Genomic DNA, 24,398 nt, shown 5'->3' on the forward strand with positions numbered 1-24,398 from the left:
AAAGCGGGTAATGCTGGATTAATCCGATTTTCTAGCGCTCGTTCGGAGTCCCTTTCTCTCCTAAGAAGCGTTATACAACGTATTGGGCACCTATAGCCATGCGCGTAGGCAAGTAATCAGCGACCTTTTTTCTTTTTCTCTCATTTATGAACGCATAAATAAACGTAATTGCTTCGTTTTGTCTATAACAACTTATACTGAAAAGCGCATAATGAAATATTGGCGTTGTGATATGTCCCGCGCTGATCGTTTGATGGATAGCGTGAAACTGTCGTTCACGGTGGCCTCGGGCTATTTTCCATATACCCGATGTCGCATGGACGTCTTGGGGGCTCGGTTTATTGGAGGCGAGGAAAATACGTTTTGACAGAGCGAGAACGGAGCGTCGACTGGCTTTATTAAAGTAAAAGCAGGTTTGCCGAGTGGCCGGGGTGGCTCCCCATTTGGGCAGCTGCTTCGGTTCGAGCAGAGAGAAATGACCCCCACGGCGGGGGCAACGAAGTGGCAGACGTTCGCTACAAGGGCTGTCCCGCTAGAACTCCACAGGCTTAGGTGTCAATGGCGGAATGAAAAACTAAATGCAGGCTGCGCCCACGGGCGATACGAGGGGAAGTAGGTCGAAGCTGGTCGAGCCAGCAATGTAGCCTCTGTAAGGGCTGCGCGGCTGCTGGCGGAGTGCCTTGCTGACCTGGAACATGGGTTGCTGACCCATAGAGCATCTCGGCTGTGCCGAATCCGAGGTCATCCTTGGTTGCTCTTCGCAGCGCCAGTAGCAGGTATCCTCTCCACCCTGTGCTGTCTGTCGAGCGTGGCGGGCAATGACGCCTTCAGTTGTCGGTAGAGACGCTCGACCATGCCGTTGCTCTGTGGATGGTATGTCATGGTGCTAGGAAGCCGCGTGCCGAACAGTCTCGCCGGGGCGGAAAAAAGCAAGCATTGGGATTGCCGGCCACGGTCAGCAAAGCGCAGCCGTACCGCGACACCCACGTAGCAACAAATGGTTCCGCCGCTGTTTCAGCGGTGATCTCTTGTAGAGGCGTTGCCTCAGGCCACCATGACTACCGGTCGACACACCTGATGAGCTACCTGAAACCTTGGCAGAGCGGAAGAGCCCCACCAAGTCTAAATACAAGGAATGGAAACGGCTCTCATGTGGTCGAAACTGCTGCACCGCTGAACGCGAGTGCCGGGTCACTTTCATGGCTTGACAGACTTGGCGGTCTTTTGCCCTGCTTCGAGCACCTTTGTTGATCCGTGACCAGACGAAGCGGTCTGTGATAAGCCGCTGTGTCGCTCTGATGCGAGAATGGTTTAGTCCGTGCTGTGAATCGAATATTGGCCACCGATATTGATGGGGCACGAACGGGCGAGGAGCTGCCTGCTATGTGCCGCACGTGATTGCTGCTGTTGTGTAGGGAAGCGGCTCGGCACATCCGCAAGTTGGAGCGACGAGCCCATTTCACGTGATTGGCGCATCTCGGGGGCGTTTTGCTTGGCGGAGAATAGAGCTTGGAATTCCACAGAGCCAGCAGGCATAGCAACGATCCGCGACAGTGCGTCAGCTGCCTGATTTTCCGTCCTAGAGATATGGCGGATGTCCGTAGAAAATTGGGAGATAAAGGAAAGTTGCCGAAGCTCATGTTCAGCGTACGAGGAACTGTTGTTCTTGAAAACGAAGGTTAACGGCTTGTGGTCGGTCAGAATGTCAAAGCTACAGCGTTCAAGGAAAAAAATGGAGTTGTTTGACAGCGCAAAAGATGATCAACATTTTTCTCCTGAAGGTGCTGTAGCGAGCTTCTGTAGGTTTGAGGCGCTTTGAAAAGAAGCCCAGCGTCCTGCAGTCTGTGCCATCGTGCTGCTTCAGTACTGCACCCACTGCCGTGGTCGACGCGTCTACCATAAGGCGAGTTGTTGGCGCGTCGAGCAACGGATGAATAAGCAACACTGAAGGTCGGCAAACGCGTTTTGGCTTCGTGGAAGTAGGGTTCATATTCGAGGACCAGTGGAAGGTAGGCGTTTTTACTGCGATAGAAATATAATTATATTATTACGATATCATTGAGTGATGCTCAAGAGACGAGCCCGCTCTATGGGACCTTGCGCCCTAGCTCGCAGGACCTTTCTATAAGGTTACTCCATCCATCCATCCATCCATCCATCCATCCATCCATCCATCCATCCATCCATCCATCCATCCATCCATCCATCCATCCGTCCGTCCGTCCGTCCGTCCGTCCGTCCGTCCGTCCGTCCGTCCGTCCGTCCATCCATCCATCCATCCATCCATCCATCCATCCATCCATCCATCCATCCATCCATCCATCCATCCATCCATCCATCCATCCATCCAAGAGACGAGCCGCCGCGAGAACGATGAAGAAGTTGGTCGGAGCCCTTGGCACGAGCGAGTGTCAGCCTGGCTGCCTGGCTCCAGTGTCAATAGCGTGTAAATAGCATCTTTCGTCTGTGTCTTTCCACACGTAACAATGTGGACACTCCAGGCGTATTTCTGTCGCCGTCGCCTTGAGGTTCTGTACAAAGTCCAAGAACGATAAAACCACCGCCGCGCGTCCTATGCTGTTATATGGAAGTGAAAGCATGTGAGGGTGAACCGGCGAACGCGTCGCGTGTGCCAGTGAAGAACGCGGGCCGGAAGCGTGCCCACTCCTGTGGCGCGTGAGACACGGGGATGAGGCGAAGGAGGGGGACGTTCTTCTTCGGCGGCTGCTAGGGTGCCCCGATGTCCTACTCGCCCACCACTCCGTACAGAGCGGAGGCATTCGTGGCGTCTACAGCGTTAGGCACGCGAATGGCGGACACCGTAGTAGACTCCTTCGGCTGGCGTCGTAGGAACGCGTTGCCGGCACTCATGTGTCTTGAAAGCGATCGGCCACGTGGTGAAAGCGCGCCCGCGCGGGCCTTATGGTCAAAGTGATCTGCGATGTTTGCAGAGTGCGCCTAGTGCCGGTAGCTTAATTCGTACGCACTGCGCTTTCGGAGTTTCGTTCGCGTTGAAGCGAGAGATGCATGAAGGCCAGTTCGCTTGCGGCTGCCGGGATTCCTCACTCCAGCATTTTGACAGCGAGTTTCCAGGCTCATCGACTGAGATGTGTTCATGTATTTTGGAGTCGCGACGCAGGTCAGCGAGCGGCTGAAGAACTTGCACACACTACGGTATGAAGCGCCTGTGAAAATTTGAGCTCCAGAAACTCCCGCAACTTCCCGAAGGAGGATGGAGAGGGGAAGTCCTCGATTGCCCGCACCCATGATTCGAGTGGCTTGATGCCTTGGTGTGAAATGCGATGGCCGAGACAATCCAGGGCTTCAACTCTGAAAATGCATTTGTGGGCCTTTAGGACAAGGCTGTGTGCATCCATTCGCCCAAACAGAAGGCGAAGGCGCTCTTTGTGCTCTTAGTTTGTGCGACTTGCGACGAGAATGTCGTCAAGCTAGACGAACATGAACAGGAGTTTGCCGGTAACCTCGTCCATGAACCTTTAAAAAGATTCCGCCGAATTCTTCAAACCGCAAGGCACACGGACAAACTCAAATAGGCCAACTGGAGTAGCGATTACTGTCTTCAGAGGGTGGCTGGGTTCGACAGGAATTTGGTGGTACGCGCTCATCGAATCGATCTCGCTGTATATTTTGGTTTCTGCGAGATGGACGCCGAAGTCATGTATGTGGGTACGGGGATATTGATCAAGAGTAGTGAAGGAATTGTAAGCTCGGTAATCGCCACGAAGCCGCCAGTCGCCCCTGTCCTGCTTTGGGACGAGATGGAAGAGTGAAGACCGATTGCTGGAGGAAGGACGAATAATGCCAAGCTAGAGCATGTGTTCAAACTCACGGTGGCTGACTTCCAACTTCCCTCCAGCGAGCCTCCGTAGAAGAAATGTGAACATCAAGGTATTTATAACTGCCAACCGATAGTAATGAAACATCATGCAGGGAGTGAGTACTCGGATAATGATTTGTGATGTGGCTAGAAACTTGCATGCTTTTACATTTAGTTGTAATAAGTGTCATGAGCCATTTACTGCACCATTCAAATACCCTAACTAGATCATGTTGCAGGTTGAGATAATCGGCATGGTTAGTAATTTTCTGCTAAACTAGTCATCTGAAAATAGTTGGACAGTTGAGGAAAAACGGCAAGTAGGAAGATAATTAATATAAATCAAGAAAAGCAGAGGGCCCAGAACGGACTCTTGCAGGACACTAGATGTTACGGCAGAATTAGGTGAACAAAAGTCATTAGCCGTCACACACTGACTACGCCTAGACAGAAATTCCTTAATCCATGTAAGTACATTGGGGTCTATGTTAAGTTGATTAAGCTTGAACATAAATAGATCGTGTGAAACGGAGTCAAATACTTTAGCGCAATCTAAATATAAGCAATGAGTATCAAAGTCATGATTCGCTTTAACAATTAAGTCGTTGGTAAAACACAGCTATTGCGTTTCGCACGAAACTGCTTTACCGAAACCATGCTCATAAATAATGAAGAAATTGGACTCAAGGAATTCACTAAGGTGCCAGTATTTTATATTGCCACATCTAGTACGTGGCACGTAGAGGAAGGCGAAGTTCTCGCGCATTGCGGAAGAGACGAAGAGGTCCCTGCGCGATCGTTTTTCAGTTGGCCTGCAATTAAAGTAACCTGCCTATTTTTATCAGTTCCTGCTGCTTGCGAATTGTAACACTGGTGGAGGAGGCTTGGTGTAAATGTTTGAGACGCCTGTCAACAGCCTCAAGCCCGAGACGTTTTCCGCGTGTCGAAACGTCCGTTCACCGCGCGAGCCGTCGCCTACTAGGCCTAAGCCCGGGATTTGGTCCCCTACCAGGAAGTCTGCCTGTTAACACGAGTGCCCAAGCCATGGCAGACACAGGCCCTGCACAGGTGACTCCTTTGACTCCTCGATCTCCCATGAGCTTCCACGACAATGCCTACGAGGATGCAGAACACTGGCTCGAGGAGTACGAGCGCGTAGCCAAGTATAATGAGTGGCATGCTGGACAGAAGCTATCCCATGTGTATATGTCTCTTGAACACGGAGCCCGCACATGGTTCGTTAATCGCGAGCAAATCTGACCAAGTTGGGCAGAGTTCAGCCGCCAGTTCCTCCATACGTTCGGGAGCACCGAAAGGCGGGACTACGCGCACCGTCTTCTCGAATCACGGATTCTAAAGCCGAATGAAACTGTTGCCATGTTCGCTGAGGACATGGCTCATCTTTTTCGTCGTGCAGGCCCCGATATTTCCGAGGCAAAACAACTCAGCCACCTCATGCGCGGCGTAAAGGAGCAGCTGTTTGCCGGTCTTGTGCGGAACCCGCCGACGAGCGTGGATGAATTTATTAAAGAATCGACGGTCATAGAGCACGCGTTACACCTGCGCAGCCGCCAGTATGATCACCTGACCAGCACTGGACCGGCAAGCGCCGCAGCAGTGATGGTCACAGACGAGGGTTCCTTGTGCCTGCTGATACGCGACATTGTTTAGAAAGACATTAAGAAGCTCACTGCCGCGCCAAATGAATGCACTGCTGCGTCGATGGCTGAAGTTGTGCGCCAAGCAATAAAGCAAGCGTTTGCGGCTCCCGAGCCAAACTCCCAGGTGTGGCAGCCAAGCTACGCAGATGTTGTCCGTCGACCGCCACCTCCGATGCCGACGTCGCGGTGTCACCAGCAGTCAGCATCGGCATCCCCTTGGTACGCGCGCAATCATGCCCACAAGTGGGAAAAGATAGAGACAGCTACTGGAGAGGAGGAGCGCCGAGTGCGCCGCCGCGAGCGCCTACAAACGAGAAGGAAAAAAGAAACACTCCCCGTCGGGGAATCGAACCCCGGTCTCCCGCGTGACAGGCGGGGATACTGGCCACTACACTAACGAGGACACATGCGAGGTGTCAGCTAAAGCAGTATGTACACGTGTAAAAAAAATCGCAATAGCGTTGCCGCAATCATGCCCACAAGTGGGAAAAGATAGAGACAGCTACTGGAGAGGAGGAGCGCCGAGTGCGCCGCCGCGAGCGCCTACAAACGAGAAGGAAAAAAGAAACACTCCCCGTCGGGGAATCGAACCCCGGTCTCCCGCGTGACAGGCGGGGATACTGGCCACTATACTAACGAGGACACATGCGAGGTGTCAGCTGAAGCAGTATGTACACGTTTTGAAAAAAAAAATCGCAATAGCGTTGCCGCAATCATGCCCACAAGTGGGAAAAGATAGAGGCAGCTACTGGAAAGGAGGAGCGCCGAGTGCGCCGCCGCGAGCGCCTACAAACGAGAAGGAAAAAAGAAACACTCCCCGTCGGGGAATCGAACCCCGGTCTCCCGCGTGACAGGCGGGGATATTGGCCACTATACTAACGAGGACACATGCGAGGTGTCAGCTGAAGCAGTATGTACACGTTTTGAAAAAAAAATCGCCATAGCGTTGCCGCAATCATGCCCACAAGTGGGAAAAGATAGAGGCAGCTACTGGAAAGGAGGAGCGCCGAGTGCGCCGCCGCGAGCGCCTACAAACGAGAAGGAAAAAAGAAACACTCCCCGTCGGGGAATCGAACCCCGGTCTCCCGCGTGACAGGCGGGGATACTGGCCACTATACTAACGAGGACACATGCGAGGTGTCAGCTGAAGCAGTATGTACACGTTTTGAAAAAAAAATCGCAATAGCGTTGCCGCAATCATGCCCACAAGTGGGAAAAGATAGAGACAGCTACTGGAGAGGAGGAGCGCCGAGTGCGCCGCCGCGAGCGCCTACAAACGAGAAGGAAAGAAGAAACACTCCCCGTCGGGGAATCGAACCCCGGTCTCCCGCGTGACAGGCGGGGATACTGGCCACTATACTAACGATTTTTTTTTCTTTATTGCCTCCTTAGACATTAACACACACAAAAAAAATCATATACACAGTGCACCCACATCAAATCAGGTGGGATGGTCGCTAAAATTTCTTGAGGCACACCAGCTCATCAAGGATGCTAACCCAGTCTGGGGTTTCGCCTTGTGCACGATACACTTCTCGTAATAGTGACATACTTTCAATGAAGTTCTCTCGCGCAGAGCACACATTCACATCAGCATGACGTACAGCCATTCTGGTTTTCCACAAACTGTGGAGGCCCAGCAACATGAACATGTCGAACGGTGGCCCGTCATCACTTTCAACTGGAAGGAACCGAATTCCATAGGGGTTTATGGGGAGTTCTTTTTTAAGAGTGCGCTGCAAGATGTCCCAGTGAAAGACAGCGTCACAACACTCAATGAAGGCGTGTTCAATTGTTTCAGGCTTTTTACACAGCAGGCAATTGGTAGTCCAGGGTACGAATATTCCTCTCTGTTCTAGCCATACTTTAACGGGGAGGGTGTTCGTGTGTAGGTGGAAAAAGAAAGTTTTCGCAGCAGGTCTCACAGGCATCCTTTTGACTCGTTTCAGCACATCTTTTCCTGGGCCTCCACAGTGAACACTCCTATACAGTGGAATAGGTAACATGCTGTCAACTAAATCTGCGTATAGTTTCTTTTTTCTCACTGAACAGAAATACTCCAGCGAAAAACGTGCGCAGAGTATTCTAAAAGATGCAACGACTTCACGATAGTAACCAGTCGCTCTTCTAGTGATAGCACTAGATGTGGACACAACAAATTCAGGCAGTTCTGTTGCCATTTTCGCCTGAATGACTGTACGGAGAAAAACATTTCTTTCATCTCGCAGGAAGAAGAACCGCGATACGATCTGTCTAATAAACAAGTGTGAGAGCCCAAGGCCCCCATTTCGAACTGTGCGAAAAAGATTTGTTCGACTGGATCGCTCCCAAGTGGCGTTCCAGATGAAGATAGCAAACACTCGATGCATTTTTTGAACGTTTACACGGGACATGAACATTACTTGCAGTATGTACCAAACTTTGGCAATCAAAAAAACATTGCAAGCTGAAGCACGTGCAAACACTGACAATCCCCGGCCCTGCCATCCTTTTATCTTTTCTTTCATTGATTCTATTTGTCCGGTCCACAACTGTGTCGAGTCCCGATAGCACTCAAGGGGCACTCCTAGATACAGTGAAGGCACTGTAGTCCACTGCATACCGGCGAATTTTGTGGGTGTCGCGTCCCAGCTTCCATGCCATATCCCAACACTTTTTTCGAAGTTTATCTGGGCACCAGTGTACCTACAAAAGGATCTTGCAAGGCGGACAGCCTCGACCACGCTTTCCCTGTCTTCACAAAAGACGGCGACGTCATCTGCATAAGCTAGCATTTTAACTTCTGCGGCGTGCAGCCTAAAACCACGAATGTTTTCATCCCGTATGACTGCCATACAAAAGGGTTCGAGGTACAGGGCAAAAAGCAAAGGAGACAAGGGACAGCCTTGCCGTACAGACGAGCGGACTGGCACCCGCGAACTAAGACACTTATTAACTATAAGCTGCGTGTAACAGTCTTCATAAGCCATTTTAACGCCATCTACAATGACGCTCCCAACATTACAGTACTGCAGTATAGCGAAAAGCACCTCATGTGACACCCGGTCGAACGCCTTCGCAAGGTCTAGCTGCAACATGGCCACCCGACCCCCAATGGCATCACAACATTCGAGCACATTCCTTGCAACGTGGGTGTTCGTGAAAATGGTGCGGCCTTTAATGCCACACGTCTGGTGTGGCCCTACAAGCTGCTGAATCACGCTTTGAAATCGTCGAGCCAGTACTTTCATAAATATTTTGTAATCTTTGTTGGTCAGACTTATCGGTCTGTATGAACCTACTGAAAGGAGCTTTTCCCGGTCATCGGTTTTCGGAATTAATACTATGTGTGAAGTCCGGAATGAGGGTGGTACTTTTTTAAATTCATACGCCTCTGAGAGTAGTCGGTGCAATATACACGCAAACTCCTGACTGAATGCCTTGTAAAAAGCGGCGCCTAGGCCGTCCGGCCCTGGGGATTTGCCTGATGGCAGTTCTTCCATCGCCCTTTCGATCTCGGATACAGCTATTGGCTCTCAAGACTTTCTCTAACGTCGTCATCCAACCTTGGCATCTCGCTCATGAATTCACTCTCGAAGGCCAGTCCAGAACGCGTCACATTGCCGAACAATTCGCGATAGTGCTCCACAAAAGCTTTCTCAATCGACGAAGCGTCTGACGTCACCTCGTTTTGAAGACGTATCTGTTGGATCTCATTTCTTGACGCGTGACGCTTTTCATCGCTCATTGCCCGTTTGTTTGGTATCTCATCCATCCATAGGCGTTCGCTTCTAGCGCGTATAACTGCTGCTTTGTATCGCTCTTCGTCGATAACTTCAAGCTCGCGTCTTACTTTCTTTACGTTTTCAGCTAATAGATCGTGACCCGCATTTTCTGCGCTTGACAGATATTCTAGCTGTCTTTGCAGCTCTCTTTGTTTCTGTAATTTATCGTGCTGAAGGCTGCTTCCTCTTTCTATTGCAATGAACTTAACTTGAATCTTAAATTCCTCCCATGTGGCAGTAAAATATTCATCCTCATTTGTCATCAACTCTGTTATCCACGGCGGCCGCATTTCGATGGGGGCGAAATGCGAAAACACCCGTGTGCTTAGATTTAGGTGCACGTTAAAGAACCCCAGGTGGTCAAAATTTCCGGAGTCCTCCACTACGGCGTGCCTCATAATCAGAAAGTGGTTTTGGCACGTAAAACCCCAATTATTATTATTATTATTATTAACTCTGTTATCTTTTCCTTAACTCTTCGCACAAATGGTTCATCATCAAGCAGCTTTTCGTTGAATTTCCACATGTTCCAGTTGAATCGTGTTCTTTTAACTTTTTCCCCAATCGAGAAGCTTACCAAGCTATGGTCCGTGAACGATTGCGGTGCGACGTTATAACTATTACAAAGGGTGATCAAGACGTCAGAAACGTACACTCTGTCCAGCCTTGCTCGGCTATTTCGCTGAATGTGCGTGTACTGCGGAATGATACCATCAGTGAGGACTAGGCCCACATCTTCTAAGTTGTGGTTTTCAATTAGTCTGCTCAAAAGGAGAGCACTTTTATCCCGAACCCTTTCCCTTTTTAGTCGGTCTTCCGGAGAACACACACAGTTAAAGTCACCAAGAAATATGACGAAGCGATCACATTTTAGATATTGCTCGATAGATTCAAAAAACAAAAATCGATCATTCACATTGTTTGGCGCATAAACGCATACCAGCCGCCACAAATCGTGAGAAAAAGAAAAATCTACAATAAGCAAGCGGCCAGTTTCAGAAACAGTTACACTTTCTTCAATGATACCAGCACTCTTCCGTATTAACAACGCACATCCGCCTGATGTGCCATTCGCATGGCACACGCACACATTGTAATGCGCCGTGAAAGGCGTCACCATGCGATCGGTCTGCTCTTGGGTTTCGACTTTAGTTTCTTGTAAGGCAACTACATCGAGTTCCTTCTCCATACACAAGCGGCTAAGTTGATATTGCCTCCTTCGCGCTCCAAGGCCACGAACATTTAACGTGGCAACTCTCAGTGCTCTCTCTAGTTTCCCCGCCATTTATCTGCAAAAGCAAGCCGATCGCACGGTGCCGCTAAAGAACAAGCGATCCGGACACACTGTAGAAAAAAATTGCATGGATAACTTTTGCACTGAAAACCGCTCGATCCACACGCGTACCTTTAGAGCGTACGCGAAGCCCGATTCCAAAAAGGACGCCATGTCTTCACGACGTTAGTCCGGGCGCCCCAGTAGGCGCCGGGGCCTACTTAGGCGGTTTTGCCGCTGGCCGTCTGTCCGGCGGGATGTTTGGCTTCGGGCGCACGGGCGCACGACGACCCGCCTGCGCTTTTGGCGGCGGCTCGTCTTTGGCCCCGTTGTCAAGGTTGCCGTCCAGGTTGCCGTCCAGGCTGCCGGTCGAGTCCCTCGCTCTTTTCATAGCCGCATTGCTTGCGCTCGATTCTTCGACGTCCTTCAGGGGAGTTGCCGGTCTGTGCTCCGTGGCGGCCTCCTCGGCAGTGGCAGATTTTGCGGCCGATTCTTCTTTGGCTCCTTCGTCGCATGCCCTTTGCACTGCATCTTTCGGGCCCGTAGGCAGCACTTTTACCACCTTCGTGGATTTAGCCGCCGGCACAGAAGGTGTTGCAACTGTGTCCGCCGGTGGTACTAGCACGCGGGAAGCCTCATCAACGTCAGCCTCGTCCATTAACAGGTCAGCCACGTCCTCTCGAAGCGCAGGTCCTGCGACGGATGAGTAAGTCTTAACACATTCCGTATCCTGGTGGCCGTAGCGACGGCATACTGCACATCTCGGGACGCGGCAGTCACGTCGGACATGTCCGGTGTTTCGGCACTTCAGGCAAAGGGGTGCTCTGCCCGGTACCACAACTAGGGTCTGCTCACCAGCTACACGAAGTTGATGGGGCAGGTCTTCTATGGTCATACCCGTCTTCAGAACCAGGGACACCGCCCGTGTCGACGATGCTTTATCTTGAACTCCTTGAACACGCCACTTTTCATGGAAAACGTCCGTGACCTTTCCGAACGGTAACAGAGCTGTCCGTATATCCTCGTCCGACACGTTATGAAGCATCCAATGCAGCTTCAGCCGCACGGCCTGATTGGCTGGATCAACGACAATGCACCGATGTTCATTCACCTTGAGGTTCTTGGCGCTTGAAAGCCTTTTCACGCCTTCGTCGCTCTTGAAAGTAACCGCCCAAACGTGGCTCATCTGATACGCCCCTAGGGCGATGACATCAGCAAGTAGGCCTAAGCTAGCCAACGCATCTCGGAAATGTTCCACACGATACGGCCTGGCACGCACATCCGCATGCAGAAAAACTGTATTTAAAACTATCCGACCTGTCGGCAATTGAGGCAGCAAAACTTGGTATTCCGGGTCTTCTGAGGCAAAAATCCTGGTACCGCGGCCCTGCTGGGCCGCTGAAGCCGCTCCTACGGAGCTCATGATCGGCACGTCCGCTCGCTAGCGCGGCAGAAAGCCGAATCCCCGCCACTATACTAACGAGGACACATGCGAGGTGTCAGCTAAAGCAGTATGTACACGATTTGAAAAAAAAATCGCAATAGCGTTGCCGCAATCATGCCCACAAGTGGGAAAAGATAGAGGCAGCTACGGGAAAGGAGGAGCGCCGAGTGCGCCGCCGCGAGCGCCTACAAACGAGAAGGAAAAAAGAAACACTCCCCGTTGGGGAATCGAACCCCGGTCTCCCGCGTGACAGGCGGGGATACTGGCCACTATACTAACGAGGACTTTTTTTTTCTTTATTTCCGAAGTTCACATGAGGAACAATAAGTCACAAACGATAAAGCACTTCAGCTACGCTTGAGCTGAAGCGAGCAAAATTAAAATTTCTTCAAACTCACTAAATCATCAAGGAGTGTTACCCACTGAGGTTGGTCATGCTGTGCCCGGATGCATTCCCGAAGGTAAGCAGCGCTTTCAATAAAGTTTTCACGTGCACTGTGCGTATTAACATCTGCATGCCTTACTTGCATTCGTGTTTTCCACAAGCTGTGGAGGCCAAGAAACATGAACAAATCATATGGTACATCTTCGTGATCAACCGGTAAAAACCTGATACCATAAGGGTCTAGTGGTAACTCTTTCTTTATAGTTCTCTGTAGGACGTCCCAGTGGAATATCGCGTCCCAGCAGTCCAGAAAAACATGTTCGACTCTCTCTGGCCTCTTACATAAAAGACAGTTCGTTGTCCAAGGGACAAAGATTCCTTTTTCTTGAAGCCACGTTTTGACAGGCAATGTATTAGAGTGTAACTTGAAAAAGAATGTTTTCACGCCTGGCCTAACTGGCATCTTCATCACTCGCTTTAAAATATTCTGCCCTGGGCCTCCACGATAAGGCGCCCGGTACAATGGCACCGGCAGCATGATATCCACAAGATCTTTGTACAGCTTTTTCTTGGGAACACTGTACAAATAGTCTGGGGAAAAACGCACTTCTAACAACTTACAAGAGAGCACAACCTCGCGCAAAAATCCGGTTACAGCACCACACATGTTCTCACCAGAGGACACTATGTTTCTTGGGAGTAGCCTCTGCAATCGGACCTGTATAACCGTTCTTAAGAAGGTGTCATTTTGATCACGAAAGAAAATAAAGCGTGATACCACTTGACGCAAAAACAAATGAACCAGTCCAAGGCCTCCACTCTTCACTGAAAGGAACAGGTTTGTTCTCCTCGTTTTTTCCCAGGTCGAACTCCAAAGAAAGACGGCAAATATACGATGCAATTTTTGAATAGAGGTCCGCGAAGCACACAGCACATTCGTGAGGTACCATATTTTTGAAATTAGAAAAACATTGCAGACAAAGGCACGTGAGAAAATTGACAGATTTCTTCCCTGCCATGCTCCCGCTTTCTCTCTCGCCCTTGACATCTCTTCGTTCCAAAGTGGGCTGGGATCGCGATAACATTCTAGGGGCACACCAAGGTATCGCGTTGGCATGGGAGACCATTGCAGCCGTGAGAAAAATTGCGGTGTAATATCCCATTCCCCGTGCCAAAATCCAGAACTTTTTTCCCAGTTTACTTGACATCCAGTCTGGTTACAAAACCTTTCCAGAGTGTTTGTAACTTCACAAATGCTTTCTCTGTTCGTGCAAAATACCGCTATGTCGTCCGCATACGCAAGAAGTTTCACCTCAGCAGATTGCAGCTTGAAACCCGTGACATTGTCACTGTTGATAATGGCCAGACATAAAGGCTCTAGATACGCTGCAAAAAGCAGGGGAGAGAGCGGACAACCTTGCCTCACCGAAGAACGCACTGTGAGGCGCTCAGTAAGGTCACCATTAACTATAATGCGTGTCATAAAATTTGCGTACGCCATTTTTACTACTTCTACTATTACACTACCCAGGTTAGCGTGCTCTAGAATGGAGAAAAGAATGTCGTGTGAAACGCGGTCGAACGCTTTAGCCAAGTCCAGCTGTATCATTGCTACCTGGCTTCCAAGCGCGTCAACACATTCCAATACGGTTCTGGCCACATGTATATTTGTAGCAATGCTACGTCCTCTGATTCCACAGGTTTGGTGCGGCCCTACTAATTTGTCGATTACACTCTGAAGTCGTTTGGCTAGTACTTTCATGTACACCTTGTAGTCGACATTAGTGAGGCTGATAGGTCTGTAGGAACCCACTAACATTCGTTTCTCCGCATCATCAGACTTGGGAATAAGTACAATGTGTGAAATACCAAAGGACAGTGGAACTTTTGTGCGTTCATAGGCTTCTGTTATCACTTGTAACAGGAACTGAGAAACATAATGTTTAAAGGTTTTATAGAAGGCAGCGTTCAGCCCATCTGGCCCCGGCGCTTTTCCAGACGGAAGATCATCTATTGCTTTCTCGATCTCTTCCAAAGTAATAGGCAATTCAAGACGCTCTTTTACATCATTGTCGAGTGTTGGCATTAGTCGGAGGATATCCCCTTCAAACCCTTGCGCATGCTCGCGCCTATTGCCGAAAAGTTCAGCAAAGTATTCCGTAATAGCGCGCTGAATCTCACTAGGGTCGCTTGTAATGTGCCCCTCGTATCTTACTTGCCTGATTTCCTTCTGGCAAGCGTACCGCTTTTCATCTGATAGCGCTCGCTTTGTAGGCGTTTCGCCTGCCCACAAGTTATCGCTCCTTGAGCGCATTATTGCTGCTCTATACCTGTCAGTGTCAATTGTTTCGATCTGACACTTCACGTCTTTTATTTCTTTACTAAAATTTCCTGGCTTATTGGTTTCCATCCTAACCAAGCACTCAAGTTGTTCGCGAAGTTCCCTTTCTTTTCCTTTCTGTTTATACCGAATGGCGCAACTTTTTCCTATAGCTTTAAGCTTCACTCGTTCTTTGAAACTTTCCCATTCAACGGCAAAGCAGTCCACTTGCTCAGCTAGTACCCCATCCAGATCACTTTTAATTTCCTTGACAAATCCTTCATCCTCTAAAATTTTCTCATTTAGTTTCCAAAGGTACCAATTAAAGCGTGATTTCCTTCCCTTCGTTCCAAAAGTCGCGCTTACAAGGCAATGATCACTAAACGACACAGGTTTTACATCATAGGCTGTGCATAGTGGCACGAGATCAGCAGAAACATACAGTCTATCTAATCTTGCGTGACTGTCGCGTTGAAAGTGTGTGTAATCAGGCCGTGTTCCAGCCGAAAACACACTTCCAACGTCCTCCAATAAATAATCGTGCACAAATTGAGTCAACAGTTCCGCGCTCTTGTCCCTCACTGGTCTACACTTCACTCGGTCAGTGGCAGCACACACACAGTTGAAGTCGCCCAATACAAGCAATACCTTGTCACAATTCAAGTACGGCTCAATGGAATAAAAAAAAACATTTACGTTCACTTTCAACATTGGGGGCATAAACACATACAACGCGCCAGTGTAGGTTTGAAAAAGAAAAATCAACAACCAAGAGGCGGCCACTTTCACATGCAAATGCAGACTCCACACTTATACCTAATGTGTTGCGAATGAAGATAAGGCATCCACCCGATGTCCACACGGAGTGACACACACACACTTCAAAGTTGGCGCGGAAAGGGGGCACCATGCGGTCAGTATGTTCTTGTGACTCTATCTTTGATTCTTGCACAGCTATTAGGTCAAGGTCATTATCAATAAGCAGGCGATTAAGCTGACATTGCCGCCTTCGTGCTCCCAGCCCTCTAACATTCAAAGTTGCTACACGCAATGGGGTTCTTAGCTCAACTACCATACGTTTACGTAATAAAAAGGGGCGCGCTCCGCATGGTGCCTACCTCTGTCGACCATGTGATTTTCCCGACTGGTGTTCCGCAATGATGTACTGGGGGTCTGTCTGGCCACCCAAAGGTTTGACTGGTGCTTGTCTCGAAGTGGTCTGAGGCACCTCCTCGTCGCATCCTCCACTTTGCATGCGCGAAAACTCAAAAAGTCAGCCAAAAACACCGTGTCGGTCGATACACAACCGACGCTGACATTCCAAAGAACAAGGGAAAAAATTTACGGAGGCAGTTTACCTGCCTGCCGTGACTCGGCCAAAAGGTTTGGACGCGGCTTCAACGACGAACGTCGACTTCCTGTCGTTTTTGGAGGCGGCTCCCCACTGCTACTACCACCGGGCTGCAGGTTCTCACCGGCGCTCTCTTCGCGGGACCGTTTTCCAGCGGTTAGGGCAGCCGCTTCATCGTCGGCGTCCATGGCGTCGGCAATGCGAGGCTCCACGCGGTCCGGGGTTTTCAGCGAAGCTTTCGTATCGGCCACCGCACTGTGACCGCTGTCGCTTTCGGGGTCACGCTGCGCTAGCTGAGATGCCACCACTGCTGGAGACGTCAACGTTGTCGTTGTCTTCTGCTTAACCAGAGGCGTAAACGAAGGCCCTACTTTCGTCTCCGTTTTCCCAGTTGTCCTCGCTGCCTCTTCTGCGTCCGCCTCGTCCATCAAATGCTCCGAGGCATCTTCACTGGTTCCAGGGCCGGCGATGCTTGCATAAGTACGGGGGCACTCACCGTCTTCGTGACCGAAACGTCGACAGGCTCCGCATCGCGGCACCTTACACTCCCGTCGAATGTGTCCCGTACCTCGGCAGCGAAGACATAACGGAGGCCTTCCAGGCACAACGACGAGTGCCAACTCACCCCCAACGTTAAGCTGGTGCGGCAAGTCGTCCAGTTTAACGCCTGCTTTCAATTTCAGCGTGGCCATCCTTCTCGTTGAGCCTTTCTCTGACACGCCGTGCACACGCCAGCGCTCTCGGACCACCTCGCAGACCTTTCCGTACGGTGCGAGCGCGACACGCACGTCCTCGTCCGGCACGGTGTGAAGCAGCCAATGGAGCTTGAGACGTACGTCCTGGTTCGCCGGGTCAATAACCATGCAGCGGCGTTCTTTGACTCGCAGCTCACCGAGGCCGGCAATCTTCTTAACGGCATCCGCATCCTTCAGCGTGATGGCCCAGACATGGCTCATCCGATACGCCCCCAGGGCGATAACATCCGAGAGAAGCGATTGCCTAGCCAACGCGTCTCGAAAATCTTCCACCCGGTACGGGCGGGCCCTGATATCCGCGTGCAAAAAAAACCAGTATTTAAAACTAAACGCCCGGTTGGGAGACTTGGCAGAACAACCTGGTAGTCGTCTTCCATTTCCATAGCCCTGTTACCGCGGCCAGAAAAGGCCGCTGAAGCCGCTCCAGCGGAGCCCGTCATCATGCGTCCGTCACGCTCGGTGGCCGGAAGCCACTATACTAATGAGGACACATGCGAGGTGTCAGCTAAAGCAGTATGTACACGTTTTGAAAAAAAAATCGCAATAGCGTTGCCGCAATCATGCCCACAAGTGGGAAAAGATAGAGACAGCTACTGGAGAGGAGGAGCGCCGAGTGCGCCGCCGCGAGCGCCTGCAAAGGAGAAGGAAAAAAAGAAACACTCCCCGTCGGGGAATCGAACCCCGGTCTCCCGCGTGACAGGCGGGGATACTGGCCACTATACTAACGAGGTTTTTTTTTCTTTATTGCCTGTTTTGTTTTACAGGTGGTGGAAACAGAAAAACATGAATGATAAAAGGAAACACTTGGACCAAGTCTTGGTCCGATGTGCTCACATTAAAATTTCTTCAAGTTGCACAATTCGTCCAAGAGAGGTAGCCAGTCAGGAGGCTCTGGTTGCGCTTTATACAGTTCGCGTATATATACGACGTTTACAATGAAATTTTCCCTGACAGGACGTGCGTGAAGGTCGGCATTGCGAACCGCCATTCTAGTCTGCCAGATGCTGTGAAGTGCTATCAGCATGAACATGTCGTACGGGACGCCGTCTTCATTGTCCACACTCAGAAAACGAATGCCATAACTCGTGATGGGTAGGTCCTTTTTCAATGTGCGCTGCAGAATGTCCCAATGGAATACGGCGTCCCAGCATTAAAGAAATACGTGTTCTACCGTTTCGGGCGTCTTACAAAGTAGACAGTTTGTCGTCCATGGAACGTAGAGTCCCTTATCAGCTAACCATTGCTTTACTGGGAGCGTCCCAGAATGAAGTTTAAAGAAGAAAGTTTTTGTTCCCGGTTTTACGTTCATCTTTTTAACCCTTCTTAGCACGTCTTGTCCGGGTCCGACATTGAATAAAGTTCTGTACCGCGGTGTTGGCAACAAACAGTCGACAAGGTCTTTGTAAAGTGTTTTCCGTTTTACAGAGGACAAATACTCTAGTGAAAAGCGCACTTTCAGAAATTGAAAAGACTGCACTACTTCACGCAAGAATCCAGTCACATAATGGTACATATTGTTATTCGATGACACAAAATTCTGGAACGTGTGAACACAGCCTTAAATTGATTACAGTTTATAAGAAGCCATTTCTTTGGTCGCGGAGAAAAATAAAACGAGACACAACTTGCCTAATAAATAAATGACACAAACCCAATCCACCGTTTCGGACCGGTAAGAATAAATTTGAGCGACTTGTTCGTTCCCAGGTCGATCTCCACACAAACACGGCGAAAATCCTGTGAAATTTCTGCACATTCACCCGCGACATAAAAAGGACTTGGAACACATACCATATTTTGGCTATTAAAAACAGGTTGCATACACACGCCCGTGCAAAAATAGAGAGCTCCCGCCCACCCCAGGCATTTGCTTTTTGCCTGATTGTTTCTGCTTCGTCCTTCCAGTACTCGTTGTTGTCACGATAAACCTCGAGTGGCACCCCTAGGTACTTCAGTGGGCGGGTTTCCCATTTCACATTTACGTATACATCAGGCTTCATATCCCAATTACCATACCAAAACGCAGTTGTTTTATCCCAGTTAATCATGCTACCTGTCATGGAACAAAATTGTTTGGCTGTATGAACAACTTCACGTATGCTATGCCTATCTTGACAGAGTACGGCCACATCGTCAGCATATGCAAGAATCTTTACTTCAGTACTCTGTAATCTAAATCCGTGCACGTTTGAATTTTGGATAATTGATAAGCAAAAGGGTTCTAGGTATATGGCAAAAAGTAAGGCTGAGGCCGGGCATCCTTGTCTGATAGAACTGAGTATGTCAATTTCTTCACTCAGCGCCCTATTAACTACCAGGCGTGTTACACAGTGCGAGTATGCCATCTTTAATCCATCAAGAAACACAGTTCCAACTCGCACATGTTCTAACACGTTGAACAACACTTCATGGGAGACACGGTCAAAAGCTTTTTGTAAGTCTATTTGCATCATTGCTATTCGGTCTCCAAAGTCATCGCAAATCTCTAAGACACTTCTTACTACATGTATATTTGTCGTAATACTACGACCTTTTATGCCACATGTCTGGTGCGGTCCTACAATGTTTTGAGCTACATTCTGCATTCTTTTGGCCAACACCTTCATGAAAATTTTGTAATCCGTATTCAAGAGGCTAATGGGGCGATATGACGTCACAGACTGAAGTTTGATGTCATCGTCTGATTTGGGGATTAAAACAGTGTGCGCTTCAGTGAAAGACCGTGGTAGCTTCTTCTTTTTATACCCCTCTTCGATAACTTCGAACAGCGCGCTGGCAAGCTCTTCTTTAAACATTTTATAGAATTCTGCTCCGATTCCATCTGGGCCAGGTGTCTTTCGAGTGCTTAAATCATCGATAGCTTTTTTAATCTCCTGTATACTGATAGGGGCTTCCAAACTTCTTTTAGTTTCGTCGTCAAGCTTGGGCACTAAAGAAAGGAAATCTTCACTAAATCCACTCGCCATCGGAATACGTTTTCCAAGCAAATCGCGATAGTGGTCAACAAACGCGTTCATTATCTGACTTTTTTCTTTCGTCAGTCTGCCATTGTACATTATTTCCTTAACTTCTTTTCTTCGTGCATATTGCTTTTCATCACTTAGTGCCCGCTTTGTCGGCGTTTCGCCCATCCAAAGCTTTTCTGTTCTTGACCTAATAATAGCACCTCTGTACTTTTCTTTATCTAAAAGTTCCAGCTTGTTTTTGGTATTTTTGATTTCTTCAGTGAACGAGCCCGGTTTCACACTCTCTTCCTTTAATAGTGCTTGCAGTTGCGACTGCAATTTCTTTTCGTCTTGTTTCTTCTCAAAATTTAGGATAGTCGTACGTTCTATAGCACTCAATTTAACATCTTGTTTAAAAACTTCCCACCTCGTTTCCCAGTCGACTTTTCCATCTTCATACAGCACCGTTAACGCTTCACTTACTTTTCTAGAAAAATTTTTATGTTTCAAGATACTATTATTTAATTTCCAAAGGTGCCTGTTGAACTTAGGCACTTTTGCCTTTGTCCCAAGCGTGAATTTTACCAAACAGTGGTCGCTGAAAGACACTGGTATAACAACATATTCGTCACAACACATCACAAGGTCAAGTGGGATGTAGGCTCTATCCAAACGCGCGTGACTTTGTCCCTGAAAATGTGTGAACTCAACCCCGCCATTAGACATGCAGAGGGCCACATCTTCTAGTCCATTCTCTGCAATCAATTCCGTCAATAACAGTGCGCTTTGATCGCGCAAATTTACACGTTTAGAGCGGTCCTCAATCGCGCACACACAGTTGAAGTCACCAATTAATATCACATATTTACTACAATCAAGGAAACCACCAATCTCTTCAAAGAATGCTTTCCTTTCGTTGTCACGATTTGTGGCGTACAAGCAAATCACGCGCCATTCAAAATTCATTAACGACAAATCACAAACCACGAAGCGCCCGCTCTCACTGCTTCTTATACTTGTCTCAACTGCACCCATCGATCTTTTTATAAAAATTGCACACCCTCCCGATAAGCCATCAGCATGTGACACACAAACATTATACGTTGCGCTGAAAGGCGCAACCATTCGATCAGTTTCGTCCTCCCTGTGTACTTTTGTTTCTTGCACGGCGATCACGTCTAAATCATGTTCCGCAAATAGCCTACTTAATTGGTATTGGCGTCTTCTAGACGAAAGCCCGCGCACATTTAGAGTGGCGAAACGAACTGCTCTCTCAAGTCTAACAGCCATCTTTATCTTTAAAAAAGGATGCGCTCACCAAACAGTCTGTGCCCCGATATTGGGGTACAACCCTGGTGCGTTAGCCGTGCTGTCAAGTGGGCGGCTTAGCCGCCCTCTTCTCCCCCTCCGTAACGTTTGGCTTTGGGGTGGGCCGCAGCCGGCGACTGGTGAACGCTTTCGTCGGCGGTTCACTGCTGTTGGCGTCCTTTGTCTCTGCACCGGCGTCGTCTCGTGGTCTCTTTCCCAGCGCACTGCTGTCTTCTGCTTCACGGCAATCCATGGCGTCCACTTCGTCACTCTTGTGGTGAACTCCCACTGTGTCTTTATTTCCACTTGTGTTGTTGGCACCACCCTCGATGAATTCGGAGCCCTGTATCTTGGCTTTTGCGTCTGCTGTAATTTCTACCTGTACAGTGGCTGTCAAATCTTCCGCAGTAGTGTTTTCCAATTGCTTACTTCCTTTGGTGCTGGTGCCTTGTACTCCTGATGTTGTTGCAGAATGCAGACATTCTTCTGCTTCCGCTTCGTCCATGGTGAGCTCGGATTTCTCCGTGCTCAACGTGGCCATGGCAGCTGCCGCATACGTCCTCGAGCAGTTTTCTACGGCGTGTCCAAAGCGTTTGCAGACGTTGCACCGCGGCACGCGGCAGTCCTTTCTTATGTGGCCAATCTGTTGGCAGCGCAAGCACCTTGGCGCTCTTCCGGGCGCTACAACAAGGGCTAGCTCACCTCCGACGCGCAGCTGATGTGGTATATCATCCAACGTAACGTCAGCCTTCAGTCGCACCACAACTGTGCATTTCATGGTGCTCTGTTGGCTGTAGCCGTCAAGGCGCCAGTTATCCAGTCCTATTTCCAAGACGGTACCGTAAGGGTTGAGGGCGTTTCGCACGTCTTCTTCGCGTACATGGTAGAGCAGCCAGTGAAGCTTCAGACGGACGTCGCGGTGACTTGGATCAATTACGATGCATCCCCGACCCTTGACCGTCAATTCCGGTTCGGCCAAAAATTTCTTGGCACCTTCAGCAGTCTTGCAGGTAACCGCCCACACATGATTCATTTGATATGCGCCGAGCGCAAGAACCTCGGTGGGCGGAACACGTTGAAACAGTGGCTCACGAAAATCTTCTGCGCGATATGGTCTACCTTTTACATCAGCATGTAGAAAAACGGTATTTCGAACAACGTACCCAGTTGGCAGTGGGGGCAAAATGATTGCATAGTCCTACGACATTTCGTTCCTGGTACAGCGGCTATGGTCGGCCGCTACATCCGCTCCGACGGAGCTCATATCAGCCACGTCCGTACACTACGGTGGCCGGAAGTCAACCCCCACTATACTAACGAGGACACATGCGAGGTGTCAGCTAAAGCAGTATGTACACGATTTGAAAAAAATCGCAATAGCGTTGCCGCAATCATGCCCACTAGTGGGAAAAAGATAGAGGCAGCTACTGGAAAGGAGGAGCGCCGAGTGCGCCGCCGCGTGCGCCTACAAACGAGAAGGAAAAAAGAAACACTCCCCGTCGGGGAATCGAACCCCGGTCTCCCGCGTGACAGGCGGGGATACTGGCCACTATACTAACGAGGACACATGCGAGGTGTCAGCTAAAGCAGTATATACACTATTTGAAAAAAAAATCGCAATAGCGTTGCCGCAATCATGCCCACAAGTGGGAAAAGATAGAGGCAGCTACTGGAGAGGAGGAGCGCCGAGTGTGCCGCCGCGAGCGCCTACAAACGAGAAGGAAAAAAGAAACACTCCCCGTCGGGGAATCGAACCCCGGTCTCCCGCGTGACAGGCGGGGATACTGGCCACTATACTAACGAGGACTTGAAGCTAAACATTTCGACAGAATTGCCTGTCTGGTTGGGAAATTGATTAGGATTTGAGACTGACTCCAACCAAATAACTGAATTTTATTAGCCCGACGTTTCGGAGCCCATTCGGCTCCTTCTTCAGGGGGGTTTGTTCTTCGGGGGTGGGGGTGTGCCGCTTTTAAAGCATCTTTTTTGAAGAAAGGAGGGGGGGAACACGGGAGGTGGGGAGACACTTCACAGAAGGAAAGGTGGGGGGGGGAACAAAAGGAAAGGGGGGGTGTGTTGTTGAGCGCTTCCATGGTGCTGGGATGACTGGTGCTGGGGGGAGTGCTCGCGACGGTGCCCTTGATGGGGGGGGGGAGGTTACAGGGTCGCGCCGACGTTCTGTGTTGGTGGAACAAGCGGGAGTCTATCTGGCTGCGCGTCCTTTTCTTCTTTTCGTCAGGTCGCCAAGGCCATGGACATACACCGAGGGTAGGTTGCCCTTCACGCGGTTTATGTTATTCCCCGTATTCTGAATGTGCCATGACTCCAGTAGTAGTCTCTTTCGCCAGTTCGTTTCTGTTTGAAGGATTTCAGTTTCCTTGAAAGATATTTTGTGGTCGGCGTCTTCAGAGTGTTCAGCGACGGCGCTGCGAATACGGTTGAATGTCCTGACGTCGTTCTCGTGCTGTCTGATCCTTTCTTTTAGATTTTTAGTTTCCCCGATGTACGACTCCGGACAGTCGGCACAACTGATTTTGTAGACGACGCCTTGAGCTTTTTCTTTAGGTGGACGATCTTTAGGTTTAGGGAGGAGGATATTGAAAGTGTTTATTGGTTTGTGCGCCACTTTGAGGCCTTCTTTTTTTAATATTTGGCTGAGCGCTTCGCTGGTACCTCTGATGTACGGGATGGACACTCGCTTCTGGGGTTGGGGAGAAGTCGACGGCTGAAGGTCCCGCATTTTGCTTCTTTTTTGTTGTCTGGTTGTTTTTCGAATGAAGTCATCTGTGTAGCCATTCCTCTTAAGTTCGTTGAGAACCGTTCTCTTTTCTTTCTTTACATCCGATTCCGATGAGGAATGAGTTTCGGCTCGTTTGAATAAAGAATTTACAACAGATGCCTTGTGGTTTGCCGGATGGTCGGATTGGAAATGAAGGTAGCGGCCTGTGTGGGTTGGTTTTCGGTAGACTGAAAATTTTAAAATGCCGTCTTTTCGTGTAACTCGTACATCTACGAATGGGAGTGATCCGTTCTGTTCGCGCTCATATGTGAACTGTATATCCGGGTCTATGGAGTTTAAGTGTTTCTGCAAGTTTTCGACTTGGCTCGTCTTCACGATGCAAAAACAATCATCCACGTACCTAAGGAAGACTTTTGGTTTCGGGGAAAAAGTATTTAAAGCTCTCTCCTCGATGCTCTCCATAGTCAAGTTAGCCATGGCAACGGAAATTGAGGCCCCCATAGGAGTTCCTTTAACCTGTTTGTAGTAGCTGCCTCGGAAGGTGAAATAGGTATTGGACAGGCACAGTTCGAGAAGGCGGCAGATCTCGTCTACACTCAAAGGGGTTCTCTCAC

General features: G+C 49.4%; 2 protein-coding genes and 7 non-coding genes across 9 annotated transcripts in view; 1 reads left to right on the forward strand and 8 right to left on the reverse strand.

Moving 5' to 3' along the window:
• The window catches only part of LOC139057015 (uncharacterized), a 218,104-nt gene that overhangs the window by 16,604 nt on the left and 177,102 nt on the right, over positions 1–24,398 (forward strand). The window lies entirely within an intron of this gene.
• Positions 5,831–5,902, reverse strand: TRNAD-GUC (transfer RNA aspartic acid (anticodon GUC)). Its single transcript has one exon. It is a non-coding gene; the product is annotated as a tRNA-Asp (tRNA).
• On the reverse strand, positions 6,070–6,141 carry TRNAD-GUC (transfer RNA aspartic acid (anticodon GUC)). The gene has a single exon. It is a non-coding gene; the product is annotated as a tRNA-Asp (tRNA).
• TRNAD-GUC (transfer RNA aspartic acid (anticodon GUC)) lies at positions 6,313–6,384 on the reverse strand. The gene has a single exon. It is a non-coding gene; the product is annotated as a tRNA-Asp (tRNA).
• On the reverse strand, positions 6,555–6,626 carry TRNAD-GUC (transfer RNA aspartic acid (anticodon GUC)). Its single transcript has one exon. It is a non-coding gene; the product is annotated as a tRNA-Asp (tRNA).
• Positions 10,754–11,970, reverse strand: LOC135920584 (uncharacterized). The gene has a single exon (XM_065454907.2). It carries the CDS (start codon positions 11,957–11,959, stop codon positions 10,754–10,756), a length of 1,206 nt encoding a protein of 401 aa, XP_065310979.2. The 5' UTR covers positions 11,960–11,970.
• Positions 17,451–17,522, reverse strand: TRNAD-GUC (transfer RNA aspartic acid (anticodon GUC)). The gene has a single exon. It is a non-coding gene; the product is annotated as a tRNA-Asp (tRNA).
• TRNAD-GUC (transfer RNA aspartic acid (anticodon GUC)) lies at positions 22,537–22,608 on the reverse strand. The gene has a single exon. It is a non-coding gene; the product is annotated as a tRNA-Asp (tRNA).
• On the reverse strand, positions 22,779–22,850 carry TRNAD-GUC (transfer RNA aspartic acid (anticodon GUC)). Its single transcript has one exon. It is a non-coding gene; the product is annotated as a tRNA-Asp (tRNA).

Source organism: Dermacentor albipictus, chromosome 3, assembly GCF_038994185.2.
Source record: "Dermacentor albipictus isolate Rhodes 1998 colony chromosome 3, USDA_Dalb.pri_finalv2, whole genome shotgun sequence".
Lineage (NCBI taxonomy): Eukaryota > Metazoa > Arthropoda > Arachnida > Ixodida > Ixodidae > Dermacentor > Dermacentor albipictus.